The sequence below is a fragment of the Schistocerca nitens genome, chromosome 9, assembly GCF_023898315.1.
Source record: "Schistocerca nitens isolate TAMUIC-IGC-003100 chromosome 9, iqSchNite1.1, whole genome shotgun sequence".
NCBI classification, from domain to species: domain Eukaryota; kingdom Metazoa; phylum Arthropoda; class Insecta; order Orthoptera; family Acrididae; genus Schistocerca; species Schistocerca nitens.
The window spans coordinates 63,769,666-63,792,468 of record NC_064622.1 but is presented as its reverse complement, the minus strand read 5'-3'; the positions used below and the strand labels follow the sequence as shown (position 1 = coordinate 63,792,468).

The window sequence follows — 22,803 nt, the reverse complement described above, 5'->3', positions numbered from 1 at the left end:
GCTTAAAGTCCAACTTAAAGATATCACTGTAGGTGTTCGAAATGGTCACCATTAACATCCACGCAGAAACAATGCCGCCGAACTGCAGCACGAACTACTGACTGCAACAGTTGGATATTTGCACATGAATGTACGATGGATTCTCGAAGTTCATCCAATGTGCGTGGCTTTTGTCAATAAACGACGTCCTTTAGTGTTCCCCACAGGTAAACGCCCAGAGAAGTTAGGTCTGGGGAACGTGGTGGATGCTCCACAGCACCTCTACGGCCTGTCCATCTTCCTGGTAGATTTTCGTCGAGATACGCCCCAACACGATTTTGGCAGTGGGCTGGGGCACCATCCTGTTGAAAGTAAACTCTTCCGTCTCCATACAAGTCTCGGAAGGCAGGTAAAATGGATGTCTGAAGCTTCTGAAGATACACCTCACTGGTAACTGTGCCGTCAAAGAAGAATGGCCTAATCAAGCCCCGGTAGACAACCCACAGCACACATTTACTCCTGGCAAATTCACGGCTTTGTCTACATGGACGTTCGGATTTTCGGCGGCCCAGTAGATGCAATTGTGGCGATTTACTGTACCATTGTGTTTGAACTGTGCCTCATCAGACCACACAATCGTCTCTACAAACTCTTCATCGTTGCGCAACATGTTAGCAAACCAGTCGCAGTACTCCATTCTACGATTTGGGTCGTCCTCGTTCATTGCATGTAGCAATCGAGGGATGTAGCACATCCACTTTGCTGTCTTCAAAATTCGCCGAACGCTTGAGCGACTCACGCCAGTTTCACAGGCACACTGTGTAAGTAGGCTGTTTAGGTTTTTATGTTGGTAACGCCACGTAGCGCTCTGTATGAAAATCACTGACTGTGCTGTGTGCAGTCTGTGGCTGGTTTGCATTGTTGGAATATTCTAGTGTTGGGCAGTTGGATGTGAACAGCGCGTAGCGTTGCGCAGCTGGAGGTGAGCCGCCAGCAGTGGTGGATGTGGGGAGAGAGATGGCGGAGTTTAGAGCGGATGATCTGGACGTGTGTCCATCAGAGACAGTAAATTTGTAAAACTGGATGTCACGAACTGATTATATATATATATATATATATATGACTTTTGAACACTATTAAGGTAAATACATTGTTTGTTCTTTATCAAAATCTTTCATTTGCTGACTGTGCCTATCAGTAGTTAGTGTCTTCAGTAGTTGGAATCTTTTATTTAGCTGGCAGTATAGGTTATTGTTAGTCAGGGCCATTCTTTTGTAGGGATTATTGAAAGTCAGATTGCGTTGCGCTAAAAATATTGTGAGTTAGTTTAGTGTTGATCAGAAAAAGTAAAGAGCGAAATGTCTGAATATGTTCAGTTCTGCTCAGCTGTTTGAAAATCAAATAACGTAAGGGGATTATCAGCACAGAAATTCTCTAATTTTTCTAAGGGGACGTTTCAACTGTCTCACAGACTTCTGTGGTGAGCGAGTGAATTGTTGTAACACACGACGGGAGTTAGCTGGACTTGTTTCTGTTACAGGTCGTCCAGATCACAGCCTTCGGCTTCAAATTTGTCTCGAATGCGACGAATCGTTAAACGTGTCGGTGGCTCTGTTTGATACTGATTTCGCCATTGCCGTTGAACCTCATTAATGTTTTCGTACTTAAAATACCACTCCAAAACTCCCTTCCTTTCATCGAATATAAGCATTGCGCGCCAGCCATGTTTACTCGAGTAACTAGGTGCAACTAAGAACAAAACACTGACTATCTGGCGACTGTCATCTGACAAAACAAAACAACGCAATACAACGCTTGTGTGGTGACTGCCGGAACTACAAACTATTACACTACCAAAAATGAGACAACTCCGTCAATTAGTTTGCCAGTTATGGACTTTTAAACAGTGGATACATTTTTTTTGGACCCATCTGTATTTTGGCGATTAGTTCATTCTCAAGTCTGACCTACTGAGGCGGCATTGACAGTTATCTAAAATTAGCAAACATCCATCACACAGTGACGGTACATAACTGTCATAATGCACGTATGCTCACCATACGAGTCAGCATCTGCATAATATCGGTATTCTCGACGGAGAGGTAAATTTAAACGCGCAGTCAAGAATTATTAAACTCGCCTGAAACAGTTACTCGCTCCCCGCCGGATATGGCTACTGGCACACGTAAGACGTGCAGTGTCACGTGCTGTGACGTACGCATCGCGGTCTGTGTTTCTCGTGGGCCTCGAACTCCACACTGTGACGTCACCAGCTCCTCGTCCCGTGAGACGGCGGCTTAAGCCAACACCACCTAGACTACAGGCCTGCGCGCACACTTGCGACGTCACATACTGATGGCCGGGTCTGTATCGGAACGCTCCTTTTATGCATTCTGCATCTATACGAACTTTACGAGTTTTAGAGCTGAAACCACATATGGATTCTCGTGCTTTCCTCTTCTACGTGCCCTTGTAATGAAAGTATGGAAATTTATATCATTGCGTAAAGTAACTGAAGAAACTGCCATATGTTATTTAAAGATGTAAAATTGTTTTGACGATTTGCCTTAAATACGCGTTTCTAGGCTTGAATACAAACTGTAATTTTAAATTCTGTCTTTTACCTCAGGAGCTACGCTTTCTTGCAGTAATAAATCGGCAAAATACAACAACAAGCAGACGTTTTGGGTTTTAAATAAAGCAGCTGGAGCTCTTACAGAATTTAAGAATTTGTTTCCCTAGTTATTTTCGTAAATTTTCCTCTCCACTTCAAAATTTGCTGACCTCACACAAAACTCAAATCATTGGACGAAATGGAGCACCTTCTGACATGATGTTTAAGAAATCAAAAAACCCGAAAAAATATTTTATTTTCATGTTTCTCCAGAACTTTAGAACCTTAAACATGAAAAGATTGTTTCTCCTATATCCTTGATTGAAATTCGTGTCACAGAGTGCTGTTAATTTAATCATAATGCACTTACCTCGAAATTCTACTCTCTATACTGCCTAATCTGTCGAACACTGAATTCATTGAAGCAGTTTTCTAAGGTAGTTTACTCAAATTGAAATTATGTCCGAATAGTTGTATACGTAAAACTGAACAAAATCATTCTGTAGCTCTTCCAAATAAAAAGTACTGGAAACTCAATAACCTGGTAGGAATGATAAGGACTAAACATTTTCGACTGACACTACTTAATATAACTATTCTGTGTGACAATATTGGAAATATGAGAGACATTTCACAGCCAGCTTCGTATTAACCTCGGAGCAATGGTCCAGAATTAAGAAAGAAATGATACTGGTACATGATACATAACTGCTTTTAAAAACAATTGGCAAATGTGGTGCAATCGAAACAAATAACACGCTCCAAATTTTTTTTGTTATTTACTTACCCTTGAATGATGCGTAGACACAAATTCCTGTCTGGGAATAGCTGCAATTCAGCGATTTCTCAACTTCACACATTTGGGAAATCGAAACATGTGCACTTTCATGTGTTTTTGGGATTTATGATTTCCCTGGCTAAAGGGAAAGCAGCACTTGAATCCCATACTTCGAAGAACTGTAGCCGAATACTGCATGAAATATACAGGGTGTTACAAAAAGGTACGGGCAAACTTTCAGGAAACGTTCCTCACACACAAAGAAAGAAAATATCTTATGCGGACATGTATTTTCATAAATAAAGATGTGTAGCGTCAGCCACTAATCGTACAAGGGTACGTCTAGAACCGGAGCATCAAGGATGCAACAGTTTTGTTATGTAAACACTCTTATCGTTTGGTGTTGGCGGCGCGCCAGTGGAGACGCGTGCTGCTAAAGACACTACAGCACGCGTCCAGGATAACGTTCCACTGGCCACTGCGAAAACGCTAAGTCCTTATCTAAGGTCAAAGTCCTCACACAGTATATAAAGGACTCCGTTCGCGCTTTACGCTCAGTCTGTGTCTTGCTGCTGCACAGGCAACTGCATTGAACGCCGCCAACATGCCCTACAGGAGGTGTCGTCGTACCCGCACAACAGTCTACAAAACCATAGAAAATATAGAACTTACAACAACTTCAGGAGACAAGAAAAATCGCATTCCAGTGAAGAGTGTTGCAGCCCACGCCCTCGTCGATGGACCTTGTGTATTCCTTGGATGTTCTCTTAATTTTAGCTCGGATATAAACGACAATTTCTCACATGGAAATGGATGGTTGACCGTTGCTATAGTAAGAGGTGGTAGCGGAGTTTCTAGTGTACCTGATCTTGAGAGTTTTAATGAGAGAGATGTAAACATTGCACTGACTGCAAAACCACGTTCGTGATGAACACTATCCTGTTGATGCCACGTACTGATGTGCTTAATGCTAGTACTGTAGAGCAATGAGTCGCACGTCAACACAAGCACCGAAGTCAACATTACCTTCCTTCAATTGGACCAACTGGCGGTGAATCGAGGAAGTACAGTACATACTAACGAAACTAAAATGAGCTCTAACATGGGAATTAAGCGTTTCCGGACACATGTGCACATAACATCTTTTCTTTATTTGTGTGTGAGGAATGTTTCCTGAAAGTTTGGCCGTACCTTTTTGTAACACCCTGTATATCACTTTCACGTGTCACACACTTTCAACACAACATACACGCCAACAGGATTGCCGACTGAAGATGGCCAACAGTTTGTGACGTCACGTGCCAATATGGCCGCTGTACGTAGACCTCGTATCTAGAAGGCTGTGCTTAAGCTCTCTGCAGGACAGACCGTGGCTGCCGGCTGGTAGCTACTTGCCTGAAGGAGGCGTCAGAGAGCGCGGCCTCTTGGTGGAGGCGCATCGCCTTGGCGTCGAGAGGCGGCGGCGCGGCCGCGGGGCACGTGGTGAGCGTCGCGACGACGGCCGGCGCGGGGGGCGGCGTCGGGGGCGTGCCCGGGGACCTGCGCGGCGTCAGCACCGAGTTGGCAGAGTCCGTCACCCGCAACACCTGCGCCCAGCACACACCGCACGTGTTACGACGAGAGTTGCGCTCTGCCAAAACTGTTGTTCGGCAGCTTCGCTACACTACATAAATAACGTAGTAAAAGGTATAGCGGTAGCATTCGTAGAATTGGTAGGGAAGAAACATAAATGAATGTGTAATAGAGAAAATGGGAGCCGAAGATTTCCCTTCGTTTTTTATTCCTTTTTTGTATTTTTTTTTGTTTTTTGTTTTGTTGGTTAGACCCGCACATCATTCAGTGTTAGTCCACAGCGTATTTTATACCCTTACAGAATATAAACTGAATTTTACAAGTAATAAGAATTACTTAATCGCGTAAATTCTGCGCTTCTATGTAACCAAAGCAATTACTTTCTGCGTCCGTTGAAGGGGCTGGTAGCGGACGGTGCGGGAGAGCGATTTCAGGGTGCTGCGCCAGGTCTTCTCGAGAAATCGCAGTTTAATAGAAGTTAAGTGATTGGTGATATGTTGTTTGATTTATTCTTGGTGAGGTCATGAGCCGTTTTGCTTTGGGGTCGTCCCAACATTCTTCTCCGTTCGCCCACCCGCGGGAAGGTGGTTGTTTACAAATTGGGAGGTCTGTTTTTCCCTTGTGGAGTAGGGGCGGATTAGAGCAACCTGCGGTTCGTGTTGTTCGGTAATCTCCCTATCAATCTACCGTACGTTAGTAGCTGCCTCTGTCATGTTTGTCGGATTTTGTGTGTTAACGAATTTATGCTTGGAGTGTAACGGCCTAATACCTGAAATATGTTTTGACCTTTGGAAACTTTGATATTATTGCCTATGATCGTGAGAGGCGGTATCTGTGTTCGGTAGAGCATCTTAACTATTGTTTGGCCAACCTTGTAGAATTTTATATAACATTGCATTTCATTGGCTTTTATCAAATGATCATTGTAGTATATGAAGTTGCCACCCTTTCATCGTAAGACTTTTCTTAGAAGTTAAAATCAAGTTTCACCTTGCCGGCCTGAGTGGCCGATCGGTTCTAGGCGCTACAATCTGGAACCGCGCGACCGCTACGGTCGCAGGTTCGAATCCTTACTCGGGCATGGATGTGTGTGATGTCCTTAGGTTAGTTAGGTTTAAGTAGTTCTAAGTTGTAGGGGACTGATGACCTCAGCAGTTAAGTCTCATAGTGCTCAGAGCCATTTTTTTGAACCAAGTTGCACCTTCGGTGGCAAGGTTAATATTTTAATTGTTAGTGTTTTGTAACATTTCCATCCCTCCTACGAGGGGTGCATAGTTTGTGTAAATTGTTAAAACTCTTAGTTTAGTTATCTGGTGTGTTGCAAATTTGCACCAGTGTAGTTTTTCAGAGGCTGTTGTGAGCGGTTGTAACTACGGCCGTGTCAAAAGGGTGCAGCAAGGTTCTCTGCCCGAAAGCTCATACAGTCAAAACTTTTTTCTTTCTGACTCTGAATAAATTGTAACTTTGATATTTCGAGGGTGCTTTCTGATTATATTTTTTAATCTGTTTCTTTAGAGAGAGAGAAAAAGCTTGTAGGCAATATTAAAGTGAATAAAATTCCCATGTGTTAAAAGGAATTTGGTTATGATTTCATAAGTTACTCCCTGGCAACTACTTCCATGCTTACATAGTGTGATTAAATGTGTTAATGTTCTTGATGAATCGCTAGTAAATAAAATAAATTCTTAAGAATATTCTTTGAAAATAAATCTCGGTTCACCCATGGAGGCCACTTCGAACATCTGTTGTGACAAGGATGCGATGTAGCTCTGTATTACGTTCGGGACGATTTGTTGTCGTTGCACATACTCCGTGCGTTTTCGGAAACATGTTCATAGGGCTTCCTTTCCTTCATTTCCAGTCAGGTATTCGTCCCTGCTGTCTGTCGGTTTTATTAATGTTCGTCCTGTACATCGTGGGCCATTTTCGTGCCAAGTATGAGAATTGTGACAAAGGAGAAGACTCGGGGAGGAAGAGGGTAATTCATGTTTCAGAAGGAGGGGGTGCTACGTAATACGTTTGAGAACCCTCGGTCTAAGGGGGTTGGCATCTCCGCCGTGCAGATAACGTCTTCCCCGGTGGCGGTTGTTACTAGTGTGGTGTCCATGTACCTGTGGCCGGCGCGACATGTCTTCTGCGTCTTGTTGTTGCTGCTGCTGCTGAGCTCCGCCGCCGCAGCGGTCGGCTGTCCCGCGCTGCCCCCTGCTGCTGCTGCTGCTGCTACTTCTGCTTCTGAAGGCAGAGCTCCTGGTTCTCGCCCTGCTCCTGGTCAGAGTGCAGCAACCTCCGCTGGCGGCCTCATGCCCTTCTGCTGCCTCTGCTGCTGGTTCTGGCTCTGCTTCAGAGTCGCTGTCCGCTTGCAGGTTCTGAAAGTGCCATCGCGATAAGCTGCTGCTGCTACAATACCAGCTTCTGGTTTAACGTTTTAAGTAACAGCGGGGGATGGACACCCCAAACAACAGTGACCACTAATATACAGGGTGTTACAAAAAGGTACGGCAAAACCTTCAGGAAACATTCCTCACACACAAAGAAAGAAAATATGGTATGTGAACATGTGTCCGGAAACGCTTACTTTCCATGTTAGAGCTCATTTTATTACTTCTCTTCAAATCACACAGCAACAGAACGTACCACCGTGACTTCAAACACTTTGTTACAGGAAATGTTCAAAATGTCCTCCGTTAGCGAGGATACATGCATCCGCACTCAGTCGCATGGAATCCCTGATGCGCTGAAGCAGCCCTGGAGAATGGCGTATTGTATCACAGCCGTCCACAATACGAGCACCAAGAGTCTCTATATTTGGTACCGGGGTTGCGTAGACAAGAGCTTTCAAATGCCCCCATAAATGAAAGTCAAGAGGTTTGAGGTCAGGAGAGCGTGGAGGCCATAGAATTGGTCCGCCTCTACCAATCCATCGGTCACCGAATCTGTTGTTGAGAAGCGTACAAACACTTCGACTGAAATGTGCGGGAGCTCCACCGTGCATGAACCACATGTTGTGTTGTGCTTGTAAAGGTACATGTTCTAGCAGCACAGGTAGAGTATCCCGTATCAAATCTTGATAACGTGCTCCATTGAGCGTAGGTGGAAGAACATGGGGCCCATTCAAGACATCACCAACAATGCCTGCCCACACGTTCACAGAAAATCTGTGTTGATGACGTGATTGCACAATTGCGTGCCGTTTCTCGTCAGCCCACACATGTTGATTGTGAAAATTTACAATTTGATCACGTTGGAATGAAGCCTCATCCGTAAAGAGAACATTTGCACTGAAATGAGGATTGACACATTGTTGGATGAACCATTCGCAGAAGTGTACCCGTGGAGACCAATCAGCTGCTGATAGTGCCTGCACACGCTGTACACGGTACGGAAACAACTGGTTCTCCCGTAGTACTCTCCATACAGTGACGTGGTCAACGTTATCTTGTACAGCAGAAACTTCTCTGACGCTGACATTAGGGTTATCGTCAACTGCACGAAGAATTGCCTCGTCCATTGCAGGTGTCCTCGTCGTTCTAGGTCTTCCCCAGTCGCGAGTCATAGGCTGAAATGTTCCGTGCTCCCTAAGACGCCGATCAATTGTTTCGAACGTCTTCCTGTCGCGACACCTTCGTTCTGGAAATCTGTCTCGATACAAACGTACCGCGCCACGGCTATTGCCCCGTGCTAATCCACACATCAAATGGGCATCTGCCAACTCCGCATTTGTAAACGTTGCACTGACTGCAAAACCACGTTCGTGATTAACACTAACCTGTTGATGCTACGTACTGATGTTCTTGATGCTAGTACTGTAGAGCAATGAGCCGCATGTCAACACAAGCACCGAAGTCAACATTACCTTCCTTCAGTTGGGCCAACTGGCGGTGAATCGAGGAAGTGCAGTACATACTGACGAAACTAAAATGAGCTCTAACATGGAAATTAAGCGTTTGCGGTCACATGTCCACATAACATCTTTTTTTTTTTTATTTGTGTGTGAGGAATGTTTCCTGAAAGTTTGGCCGTACCTTTTTGTAACACACTGTATGTCCGGATAAGTTTGATCTGCCACTGTATAATTAGCATTTGCAGGTACGAACTTTGACAGTGCGGACTGCGATTACGGCCTGTGTTTCATCGAAATGTGTTGGACTTACACGAACTGTGTGTTGTGTTGTGCTACGGCTAGATATTAACGAACTTACATTGTGTTGAGAAAAGTGTGGATAGCGATATGCATGTATACAGATGGCAGTACTATCGCGTACACAGAGTGTAAAAGGGCTTTTCAATGGCTGAGCTGCCATTTGTACTCGGGTGATTCATGTTAAAAGGTTTCCGATGTGTTTTTGGCCGCTCGACGGGAAGTAACAGACTTTGAACGCAGAATGGTAGTTGGAGCTACACGCTTGGGATATTCCATTTCGGAAGTCTCTATATGAAGATAGTAACTGTTCCCGAAAGAACACATACCTTTGTTGACCGTGCAGCTTGTCTAGAATAAATGATAATTAATTGAAACCCTCAGCTGCCGACAGGTGTTGTTGATATACCTCGATAGGGACAGCTGAAAATGTGTGCAGACACCTGTCGGCAGCTGAGGGTTTCAATTAATTATCATTTATTCTAGAGAAGCTGCACGGTCATCAATGCTATGTGTTCTTTCTAGAACAGTTACTGTCTTCATATATACCGGGTGATCAAAAAGTCAGTATAAATTTGAAAACTGAATAAATCACGGAATAATGTAGATAGAGAGGTACAAATTGACACACATGCTTGGAATGGCATGGGGTTTTATTAGAACCAAAAAAATAAAAAGTTCAAAAAATGTCCGACAGATGGCGCTTCATCTGATCAGAGTAGCAATAATTAGCATAAAAAGTAAGACAAAGCAAAGATGATGTTCTTTACAGGAAATGCTCAATATGTCTACCATCATTCCTCAACAATAGCTGTAGTCGAGGAATAATGTTGTGAACAGCACTGTAAAGAATGTCCGGAGTTATGGTGAGGCATTGGCGTCTGATGTTGTCTTTCAGCACCCCTAGAGATGTCGGTCGATCACGATACACTTGCGACTTCAGGTAACCCCAAAGCCAATAATCGCACGGACTGAGGTCTGGGGACCTGGGAGGCCAAGCATGACGAAAGTGGCGGCTGAACACAAGATCATCACCATACGACGCGCGCAAGAGATCTTTCACGCCTCTAGCAGTACTTTGATTTTTTTTGTTCTAATAAAACCCCTTGTCATTCCAAGCATGTGTGTCAATTTTTACCTCTCTATCTACATTATTCCGTGGTTTATTAAGTTTTCAAATTTATACTGACTTTTTGATCACCCGGTATATATATATATATATATATATATATATATATATATATATATATATATATACCTACGTCTGTGCGAATGCGCACAGGTTGCCCAAACTCTTACGGGAATCGTCACCTTAGTGTCCACGAGTAATGAGTGGATGGGCAAATATCTTTTAGGTACGAGGTGCATTCAAGTTCTAATGCGCATTGTTTTAAAATGAGGCCGCAGTCATTGTCAATACGTCCCAGAGATGGCAGCACCGTATGGCAGATGGAATTTTACTGCCAGCGGCGAGAATGAGAACTGTTTTAAATACTTAAAATGGCGACGTTTTCCTTACTTGAACAGCGTGCAATCATTCGTTTTCTGAATTTGCGTGGTGTGAAACCAATTGAAATTCATCGACAGTTGAAGGAGACATGTGGTGATGGAGTTATGGATGTATCGAAAGTGTGTTCGTGGGTGCGACAGTTTAATGAAGGCAGAACATCGTGTGACAACAAACCGAAACAACCTCGGGCTCACACAAGCCAGTCTGACGACATGATCGAGAAAGTGGAGAGAATTGTTTTGGGGGATCGCCGAATGACTGTTGAATAGATCGTCTCCAGAGTTGGCATTTCTGTGGGTTCTGTGCACACAAACCTGCATGACGACCTGAAAATGCGAAAAGTGTCATCCAGGTGGGTGCCACGAATGCTGACGGACGACCGCATGGCTGCCTGTGTGGCATGTTGCCAAGCAATGTTCACGCTCAACGACAGCATGAATGGGACTTTCTTTTCGTCGGTTGTGACAATGGATGAGATGTGGATGCCATTTTTCAATCCAGAAACAAAGCGCCAGTCAGCTCAATGGAAGCACACAGATTCACCGCCACCAAAAAAATTTCGGGTAACCGCCAGTGCTGAAAAAATGATGGTGTCCATGTTCCGGGACAGCGAGGGCGTAATCCTTACCCATTGCGTTCCAAAGGGCACTAGGTAACAGGTGCATCCTACGAAAATGTTTTGAAGAACAAAATCCTCCCTGCACTGCAACAGAAACGTCCGGGAAGGGCTGCGCGTATGCCGTTTCACCGAGACAACGCACCCGCACATCGAGCTAACGTTACGCAACAGTTTCTTCGTGATAACAACTTTGAAGTGATTCCTATGCTCCCTACTCACCTGACCTGGCTCCTAGTGACTTTTGGCTTTTTGCAACAATGAAAGACACTCTCCGTGGCCGCACATTCACCAGCCGTGCTGCTATTGCCTCAGCGATTTTCCAGTGGTCAAAACAGACTCCTAAAGAAGCCTTCGCCGCTGCCATGGAATCATGGCGTCAGCGTTGTGAAAAATGTGTACGTCTGCAGGGCGATTACGTCGAGAAGTAACGCCAGTTTCATCGATTTCGGGTGAGTAGTTAATTAGAAAAAAAATCGGAGGCCTTAGACCTTGAATGCACCTCGTACATTACGCATATAGATTGTGGACAGTTGCGAATGTGGGCCTCACGGGAAGCGTGCAAGGGATAAGTCCCTGCAGTCCCGCTATTCATCTGTGTCCTCGGTGGCTCAGATGGATAGAGCGTCTGCCATGTAAGCAGCAGATCCCGGGTTCGAGTACCGGTCGGGGCACACATTTTCAGCTGTCCCCATCGAGGTATACCTGTCGGCAGCTGACGGTTTCAATTAATTATCATTTCGGAAATCGTTTAGCAATTCAATATTCCGAAATACACAGCGTCACGAGTGTGCCTAGTATACCAAACTGGAGGCATTACCTCTCACCACGAACAACGCAGTGGCCGACGGTCTTCACTTAGCGACCGAGAGCAGCGGCGTTTGCGTAGAGTTGTCAGTGCTAACAGACAAGCAACACTGCGTGAAGTGACCGCAGAAATCAATGTGGCATCTACAACGAACGTATCCGTTAGGACGATTTGGCGTTAATGGGCTATGGCATCGGCTCCCCTGAGCTTGTGACCAAATCGGTTGCACATTAGACGACTGGAAAACCGTGGCCTGGTCAGATGAGTCCCGATTTCAGTTGATAAGAGTTGATGGTAGAGGTCGAGTGTGACGCAGACCACACGAAGCCATGAACACAAGCTGTCAACAAGCCACGTGCAAGCTGGTGGTGGCTCTATTATGATGTGGGCAGTGTTTACATGGAATGTTCTGGGTGCTCTGGTCCAACTGAACCGATCACTGACCTGAAAAGATTACGTTCGGCTGCTTGGAGACCATTTGCAGCCATTCATGGACTTCGTGTTCCTAAACAACGTTGTAATTTTTATGAATGACACTACGCCATGTCACATTCTGAACAGTTCGAGCGAGTGATTTGGTCACCCAGATCGCCCGACATGAATTCCATAGAACATTTATGGGACATAATCGGGAGGTCGGTTCGTGCACAAAGTACTGCATCGGCAACCCTTTCTCGATTATAGACGGCTGTGGAGGCAGCACGGCTAAATATTTCTGCAGGGGACTTCCAACGACTTGTGGAGTCCATGGCTCATCGAGATCGTGCACTCTGCAGAGCGAAACGAGGTCTGACACGATATTAAGAGGTATTAAAAAATCTGAATGGTGGGCTCCATATGGTTCCCAAGTTGTGCAGTGACCGCAAACCATAAAATTACCAAATAATCAGCAACCAGTCGCAAAATCATGTTTTCTTTATTTACTTTTCCAAATCGATTTCAACTGATTAACAGCCATCATCGGTGCTACAAATACAAGAATAAAAATAATTAACAACAGTGACCAAATGAATAAATGTATATAAAGCAACGTAAAACCAATTAAATGTATATAGACGCATTAAACCATTTAAAATGCACATACAACTTTACCTTTCAACGTATATGTTCCCTGAGTAGTAACAGTGTCTTAAGCACAGGTCAAACCTAAAGTGATACATAGAGAATTGACTATGACAACGAGAAACCATACGGGGGCGCTGCAAAGCAAACCCGCCCTCTATGCGAAAAGATACAGCTAAAATAAAAATGAGAAGAAGAAATGACATACAAAGTGCGGTAAAATATAATGATAAAATACTGAAAAATTTACAAAAATGTATCCATTCACAAAGATTTTGTCAACCACATAGTACAGTTATATACGCCAAAAAGCGATTGTCCAAATTAGTAAAAGGGAAGAGTGAAAGGTGGGGGGGGGGGGAGACAAATAGATTAATCATATGAATTATGTTATTGTGACTAAGTTTGCGTTAACGCTCTTTAAATTGGGCTTTTGCCATCTTCGTCGGCTGCACCAACAGACATATGGTGGATTTATGACTCATGATATATGAGCACACCGTAAGAGCCCCTACGAGTTCTCAATTCATCCTATCAAGCCTGTGTTAATTTTCTCACGTATGAAGTGTGCTAGAACTTTATTTCTGCATTTGGACTTGTTTCCTTAATACGTTTGTTTCGTTCGTGTCCGTAATTTTCTTATCTCAACTTAGTTTACTTTTACGTGCATTCAGCAATGTGGCGCCATCTGCCGAAAAAAATCCGATCTTCCTGAATATCATTAACTGTACGCTAGATGGATGCCAACACCGTTTTTACGTTTTGGCATTATGATTAACTTTTGCTCTTCGATAATATGATAAATAATTTTAAAATTTTTAAAAAAGTTTTTAAAAATTTTTCTATGATGGTCTTCTCACCTATGTTTGTTCCTTTTTTACTAATTTGTACAATCGCTTTTTGGCGTATATAATTGTACTATATGGTTGACAGAATCTTTGTCAATGTATCCATTTTTTAAATTTTTCAGTATTTTATCATTATATTTTACCGCACTTTGTATGTCATTTCTTCTTCTCATTTTTATTTTAGCTGTATCTTTTCGCATAGAGGGCGGGTTTGCTTTGCAGCGCCCCCGTATGGTTTCTCGTTGTCATAGTCAATTCTCTATGTATCACTTTAGGTTTAACCTGTGCTTAAGACACTGTTACTACTCATGGAACATATACGTTGACAGGTAAAGTTTTATGTGCATTTTAAATGGTTTAATGCGTCTATGTACATTTAATTGGTTTTACGTTGCTTTATGTACATTTATTCATTTGGTCACTGTTATTATTTTTATTCTTGTATTTGTAGCACCGATGATGGCTGTTTATCAGTTGAAATCGATTTGCAAAAAGTAAATAAAGATAACATGATTTTGCGACTGGTTGCTGCTTATTTAGTAATGTTATGTCTTCAAAAGTGGTTCAAATGGCTCTAAGCACTATGGGACTTAACATCTGAGGTCATCAGTCCCCTAGACTTAGAACTACGTAAACCTAACTAACCTAAGGACATCACACACATCCATGCCCGAAGCAGGATTCGAACCTGCGACCGTAGCAGCCACGTGGTTCCGGACTGAAGGTAGCGAACTTACGCGTGCAAGTGTTTCAGGCGGAAACCGCAGCAAATTTTCTGGCTGTATGACATACCAGGGTAGTTAATGCTCAGATGCTGGGCTGGAGGCAACATTCTGTGTTGAAACAATGGATGTTGAAACGCAACCTTACATCGGTGGTAAGAATTCTGAACGGCAGTTGGAGAATTGACGCACTGGAACACGCGTAATATAGATACAAAACACGTAAGGTAAGTGAGAGCGCCCCGCTGGCGTTTGTATAGGCCTGCGCAACGAGTTAAAATTTCATAGAGTGGCTGAGATACTAGTTACAGCGCTCCTAGCGGCAACCAACGCTAACTCGGCCGCCATGTTCTCCTTACTCAAAACATTAGGAAAGCGTTACTGTTGTTTGTGTTGGAAGTCTGTCAGCTGTTGTGATATTACTGCAATATTTAACTTTTCTAGTTGACTTTTTTGTTACAAAATATAAAGTCAACATGCCTGCAGTGTGTTCAGCGTTCAACTGCACAAATCGCAGCGATAAAACAACAAATATTTCATATAATAAGTAAGTATATTAGTACCGAAATACGACACACGTTTTTTAATGTTTATTAAAGAGTCATTTGCATTGGAACTGTAATTATGCTTAAGACAAATGCAGGAAAGTAATTTATTTATCGTTGATTACAGATTTCCTTTAAAAGATAAGGAAATTACTAAAAGATGGGTTATAAATATGAAGCGAGAAAACTGGTTGAAGAGAAATATATGTACCACACAAATGTCCAGAGGCGCCTTTTGTCAAAAGCAGTACCTACTATCTTTAACTTTCCACCACATTTACAAAATCAAGATAAAGTATTACGACCACAACCCAGAAAGCGATCTTTCGACAATTTGCAAGATAGTGCTGTTACAGTGACATCATTAGCACAAAGTAAGTCAATAATGTAATTTTACTCCGTGTTCTTATTACTTTGAATTACATACTTTCTATTATAATCTTATGGTGTAACTCTGTTATAAACTTATGATGTAACTGCATTCTTTCAGTGCCTGTCGGACCCATATCTGTTTCTGCTGACCACAATTACTGTCTCCCAAGCCCTAAGAAGTTGAAAACACAATATAACAGAGTACAAGCAGAGAATGTGCGACTAAAGAAGCAGATAAAGCAAATGAAGCAACTTAGTGTACGACACAAAAGAAGAATAGTGCAGTTACAAACTTTAGTTGCTGGTTTGAGAAGAAGGCTATGTAGTTCAGTTTCTTGTATGTTAAACAGTGAACATGTAGTTGGTTTGTTGAAGGAGCTATTGGAACTTCAGTGCAGTGCTAAAGTATGCCATTATTCTCAGCAAATAAGGAAATTTGCCCTGACCCTACACTTTTATTCTGCCAAGGCATACAGCTACTTACGAAAATTTGTGAAATTACCCCACCCAAGAACGCTTCGCCGTTGGGCAATGTAACACATATTTCAAATAAATTCTCGTTCACAGTGTACTGGTTTTTGAGGCTTTGACTGTTTACTTTGAAATAGCGACAAAAATATCGCATTTCTGCGCCCGTTACTGTTTCTAATAGTTAACCACAGCATGTTTAGAAGTTTCACCGTAATATTCTGGTGGTACCTGCTCTAATTGCATTAATTTATGGGCAACAAGTAACGTTATAGTGGATGGACAGACTTATTTGAGTTGTCTTGTAGTGTTATCTACATCGAAAAGTTTAGCCATATTTCGACAAAAACATCCCTTTTTGCTGTCAGTGTACACTGAAATCACTGCTGTCTATTGCTTGTTTTAGAAAAAATAAAGCTAGTATGGGCTATTTCAAGTAAGTCAAACGCAGTTACAAGGGGGCGGGACACAGCAGACGAATGACTTGACTAAAGAAAACATGGCGGACAGAACTTCAATTTGCTTCAAACATGGCGGACCTATAGCCACTCTATGAAATTTTAACTCGTTGGGCCTGCGCGACAGCGGGGAAGCAACGACCACGCCCACCCAGCAGTACGTATTCCGAGTCCGCGCACTGACCTTCAGAAACCTGCGCCTGCGAAAACACTGAATACTCGGAGGAACGCAAACGCCGTGTCTGCTTCTCTTACCGTGCTGTGATCGTAGTTTCTCTCTCGCACCGAGTAACAATACCGAATGTCTTAGTCTCTTCAATCGTACATAAGCAGTAGAAAACTTGGATATAGACGCACTACAGGTGGAAATTCACCAGCGATATCATTTATGACTATATGCGTCTCTTTATCGACGAGCAGCTTTTTAATTTCGAATGAATCTGCTATTTGACGCTGAAGATTGACGATGTCGTATTACTGCGACTGCTGTTGCTTGTTCTTTTCCACTCTCGCCGACACAAAGACTCCATTGCTTTTGCTGTATCACGTGTTTTAATCGGAAAGTAGTGACCTCATTGTCGACGGCTCATTGCAGGGTAGACACGCAAGTGAGCAAGAAAGCAAGCACAGTTTCTAACATTGAGGACAAAGGATAGGCATTAACGCCCCGTCGACGACTAGTTCGGTAATTAAAGAGCAAAAGCTCGGGCTGGAGGCGACGATGGCGCAATAAAGGGGCAGTGTCGTCTTCAGAGAAACATCGCAGCATTCACCTTGACTGATTTATGGGGAATTGGAAGAAACTTGAATGTGGAAGGCAGGAGCGCGGTCAAATAGTCTGCTGTGCGACGACTTTTGCAGTCTCCATAGACGTAAAGTTACAAGGACTGACACTTGCAGAGTTAGGGGGGGGGGGGGGGGGGCGGGGATAGGACGTCAACCTGACCGACTTGGAGCAGGAGAGTCACCACAGGACATTTTAATTTCCACTGTCTATACTTTTACCAATAAATTCATGAAACTTTGTCAGCATGACCAGGAAGGGTTCAGGATTCACACTCATCGCAGTGCAAGTTCAAAAATATAACAAAATATATTTTTTTTAACATGTGAAATGTCATCATTTTTTCACTTACTATTGGCTGCATTCGTTGCTGTAGGTACACTTTCCTTCATAAGTAAGTTCATCGAAGAATCTCTCTTACTTCTGAAGAAAAGTGTACCTTTAGCAACAAATGCAGCCAATAGTAAGTTAAAGAATGATTAAATTTCACACGTAAAAAAAATTTTTTTTGTTATACTTTTGAACTTACATTGCTATGAGTTTGAATCCTGAATCCTTCCTGGTCGTGTTGACAAAGTTTTATGAATTTTATTTGTCAAAGTATAGACAGTGGAAATTAAAATGTCGTGTTGTACCCCTCCCGCTCCAAGTCGGCCCGTTTGACGTCCTACCCCCCTTAACGTATTGCCTCTAGGCTTTTGTGTCAGGCTCTTTCACCGACATTTTTTAACGATTTTTTGTGACGTTTCGGGAGCACTTAGGGCTGGCATTGTCAAAGGTTCACCCATCACTGCTGGTGGCGGACCAGAGGATGAACCTTCGATAGAGACAGCCGCTCGTGCTGTTGAAGCATCGGAAAAATCGTTAAACGAACGTCGGCCGAAGATCCTGAGACGAAGGCCAAGAGGCAATAGGTCAACAAGTGGCCAAAAAAGGCTCAACAATTTGGAACACCAAAGTTGCTGTTCGATTCTGCAGTGGAGGGAAGGTTCCAGGTGCGATTCCCGAAGTTGCAGGCACGTTGTCACTCAGGAAATAGGGCAGAGACCACAACAACAACAACAACAACAAACACCACCGGACGGACAGCAGTTGTGAGTGACGTGGAGAGGTGAGCACCAGCCGGCTCCAGTGGCGAGGAATCTGTGCAGAGCGACAGCAAGAGCGGTCTGCGACCGACGCTGTCCTAGTACGTGAACACTCGAGGCAGTTGGCCACCACGAGTAGAAGGTTATGAAGTAGAAGAAGAGAGGGGCTACCAAACGAACAGCGGCTTCACTTGAAGAGGATGCTGACAAGCTAAAAACATTCTAAACCTAAGATCGCATAAATATTTCTTTATATAAATTACCCGGTTTCGAGAGACTTTGCTGTCACGATCAGGTCTTAAGAAATATTTTTCTTGCGAAACGTTTGCATTATAAGTTGGACCTCCGCCAGTGTTGTTATGTGGATAAAAAACAGCACATTATGGAAAGTTTGTCCTTGTTGTTGTTGTGGTGGTCTTCAGTCCTGAGACTGGTTTCATGCAGCTCTCCATGCTACCCTATGCTGTTCAAGCTTCATCTCCCAGTACCTACTGCAACCTACATCCTTCTCTATCTGTTTAGTCTATTCATCTCTTGGTCTCCCTCTACGATTTTTACCCTCCACGATGCCCTCCAATACTAAATTGGTGATACCTTGATGCCTCAGAACATGTCCTACGAACCGATCCCTTCTTCTGGTCAAGTTGTGCCACAAACTTCTCTTCTCCCCAGTCCTATTCAATACCTCCTCATTAGTTATGTGATCTACCCATCTAATCTGTAGCACCACATTTCGAAAGCTTCTATTCTTTCTTGTCTAAACTATTTATTGTCCATATTTCACTTCCATACATGGCTACATTCCATACAAATACTTTCAGAAACGACTCTACTTGATGTTAACAAACTTCTCTTCTTCAGAAACGCTTTCCTTGCCATTGCCAGCCTACATTTTATATCCTCTCTACTTCGACCATCATCAAATGGTTCCAATGGTTCTGAGCACTATGGGACTTCATTCTGAGGTCATCAGTCCCCTAGAACTTAGAACTACTTAAACCTACGGACATCATACACATCCATGCCCGAGGCAGGATTCGAACCTGCAACCGTAGCGGTCGCGCGGTTCCAGACTGTAGCGCCTAGAACCGCTCGGCCACTCTGGCCGGCTCGACCATCATCAGTTATTTTGCTCCCCAAATAGCAAAACTCCTTTACTACTGTAAGTGTCTCATTTCCTAATCTAATTCCTTCAGCATCACCCGACTTAATTCGACTACGTTCCATTATCCTCGTTTTGCCTGTGTTTATGTCCATCTTATATCCTCCTTTCAAGTCACTGTCCATTCCGTTCAACTGCTCTTCTAAGTCCTTTGCTGTCTCTGACAGAATTACAATGTCCTTAGTAGACTAATTAAAAACATAAAGCACCTTGTGCCAATGGCTAAAACCACTCAGAGATGATTGTTACGTCACTAAAACACAGTATACATAAGCTGGGCATATTCTAAACATTCAAAAATTTCAATTTGGTGCGAGGTTCAACTTAAAATGAACAAGTTTCATGACAAAAAAGATTCTTTAAGACCTGAAGATGACAGCAAAGTCTGTCGAAACCGGTTGATTTAAATGAAGAAATACTCGCGCGATCGTGGCCTTAGAATGTTTTTAGGTAGGAGAACATAGGTCCTTCTGTCTTCTCCTAATAAGAAAATTCGATGCTGACAAGGACCGACGAGAAGTTACGTCGCGATGAAGCACGCGCACAGGTACCGCGATAGTGGTCGAGGGAAGAACTCGCAGAGCTTGATCCGCTGAGATCCTGGGCGACGTGTGGCACCAGAGCACAGCACAGCACAGGAGGGTAACACGGGGAGCACGCACCTGGCAGACGGTGACGTAGCTGCCGCTGGCGTCCTGCTGCTCGCCGTCTGAGGAGTGCACCGCGTACTGACCCGCGGCTCCGCTGCTGCTGCCGCTGCTACTGGCGCTGCTCCCGGCTCTGCTGAGGGCTCTGCCGCTGCCGCTGCCGCAGTCCTGCCCCCTGGCGGCGGCCTTGGAGACGCACCAGGCGCTGAGCTGCCCCTCCTCCTCCTCCTCCTCCTCCTCCTCCTCCTCCTCCTCAGGGTCCAAGAGGTCGCTTCTGCCGCTGCCGCTGCAGGTGGAGGCGGACGTGGAGGCGGACGTGCCCGAGCAGTCGTCGGGGGGCGGCAGGCGAGCCTCGTCCACGCCGCCGGCAGACGCCACCTCCCCACTGCTGTGGAACCTGACACACCAGCGTACATTATTACTCTACTCCTCCCCCTCTTATTGTTACTGTTGTTGTTGTTGTTGTTGTTTTCTGTCCGATGACTTGTTTGATATAGCCCTCCACACTAGTGCGTCCCGCACAGGTCTTTCCCTATCGGCATAACTATCGGTGGATGTAAGCAATGGGAAAATGTCGGGTGCCTAATGTTGAGTAGCATAGTTCATGACAGGTGGATTGGTCGTCGAAGCACCATACCGTGGCCCTCCCGTTCACCGGATCTGACGTCCCCGGATTTCTTTCTGTGGGGAAAGTTGAAGGATATTTGCTATCGTGATCCACTGACAACGCCTGACAACATGCGTCGGCGCGTTGTCATTGCATGTGCGAACATCACGGAAGGCGAACTGCTCGCTGTTGAGAGGAATGTCGTTACAAGTATTGCCAAATGCATTGAGGTTGACGGACATCATTTTCAGCATATATTGCATTAGTGTGGTATTTACCGGTAATCACGCTGTAACAGCATGCGTTCTCAGAAATGATAAGTTCACAAAGGTACATGTATCACATTGGAACAACCGAAATAAAATGTTCAAACGTACGTACGTTCTGTATTTTAATTTAAAAAAAAAAACTAGCTGTTACCAACTGTTCGTCTATAATTGTGAGCCATGTGTCTGTGACTATTACAGCGCCATCTATCACAAAGCGAAATAAGTGGTCCAACTAAAACATTCATATTTCTTTATGTACTACACGAATATGTAATAAAAAATGGGGGTTCCTATTTAAAAACGCAGTTGATGTCCGTTTGACCTATGACAGCGTCATCTAGCGGGACAACCATAGCGCTATCTGGTTTCCCCCTTCAAGCTAGAAAAGTTTCGTTCTTTGTAGTTTTTTTGGTTGACGCTTATTTCGTGAGATATTTGGCCCGGTCACGATTAGTGGACTACCCTGTGTAATAGAGTGAACTTACATCAAGGTATATACAGTCTAATAAAAGACAAATGAAAGAAAAAAACATGGAAAGTTGGCAGCACTTACCAAGTGGTACACCAGACACAGAAAATGGCAGTTACAGTGTTATGTTACCAAAACAGTGTGGCTTCACGAAAAATTGGAAGCTTTCAACCGATTTTCCAACTGAGGGAAAGTTGCTTGCTTTACAAATAATGAATTACCTACTGATCTGTAAGTACCTTTCCATTTGGTTGTAAAAAAGAATTCCATGGAGTGCTTGTAAATGTATATATCTGACAACGAAAAAAATCTTCTAATATTCCAGTGCACCCCACTGATGATACCCCAGTACACGCCACTGATGATACCTTGTTAAAAAGGCGAGACGCGTCTGGGTGCACAGGCAAAATAAAAAAAAAAAAATTGATGTGGAGCGTACAAAGGGCGTTTCTCTTGTAAACTATCACATCATACGTGCAGGTGTTGTTAAAATGGCCCTCACAACAAAATTGTTATTTTAGTGGGCTACATCTATTATGACAGTGTAGCGGAGGAAAGAACAGTCTGTGCTGAGGCTTCAGGTGGGTGGTAAAGGCCACGGTCGAGGAACAAACTTTTCCTGTCACCTACTGACGTGCAGGTCAAAACTATGTACAGCGTGATAGTTATTGAACTATATGAAATACAATCGTCGTAACTTCTGACAGGTTTGCGTTAGGACGTTCAAACTGGATGGTTGGCCGCGGGGCATGATGTGTATTAGTCCGCGTGTACGCACGTCTCTTGTTGTCGTCCATTTACACGTGAAAATGTGCCTGAACGTAGAACGCTTGTGAAGTCCTACTATGCAAGCAATAACAGCCCTATTGCGGCTCAAAGGGAGTTTGTGACCGAGTTCAAGCTGAAAGCAATCGGTCCAAGTCTGATGACATTCAAGAATTTGATTCGGAAGTTTGAGAGAACGGGTAGTGTTCGTGATGCCAGTGTTGACATTGTCGGTCATCCAAAATGGGTGAAAACGCCTGAAAACATCGAGAAGACAAGCGCTGTGTTTAAAACCAGACCAGGAAATCGATCAGGCAAGCTGCACAATCAGCCGGGAGATACTGCGACAAATTGTTGAAGACCTTCATCTTTACCATACAAAACTCAGCCCCATCAGCCATTAGCCCTAGGGCCATGGAACAGAGGTAGTGTTTCGCCAACACTATTGCCCAGAGAATTGACGAACAGGACTTTGATGTGGATGTGGGTCGGTTTAGCCACCCAGCCCACTTTCATTTGGAT

General features: G+C 43.9%; 1 protein-coding gene across 1 annotated transcript in view; it reads right to left on the bottom strand.

Moving 5' to 3' along the window:
* Window positions 1-20,356, bottom strand: part of LOC126204003 (uncharacterized) — a 35,542-nt gene extending 15,186 nt beyond the window's left edge. Inside the window, exons 1-3 of the mRNA XM_049938434.1 lie at window positions 20,187-20,356; window positions 7,055-7,309; window positions 4,767-4,957 (exon numbers count right to left, since the gene is read on the bottom strand). Coding sequence (XP_049794391.1) covers window positions 4,767-4,957; window positions 7,055-7,072 — 209 coding nt within the window. The 5' untranslated portion in view covers window positions 7,073-7,309; window positions 20,187-20,356. The remainder of the gene's footprint in view (window positions 1-4,766; window positions 4,958-7,054; window positions 7,310-20,186) is intronic.
* Window positions 20,357-22,803: the final 2,447 nt, after the last annotated feature.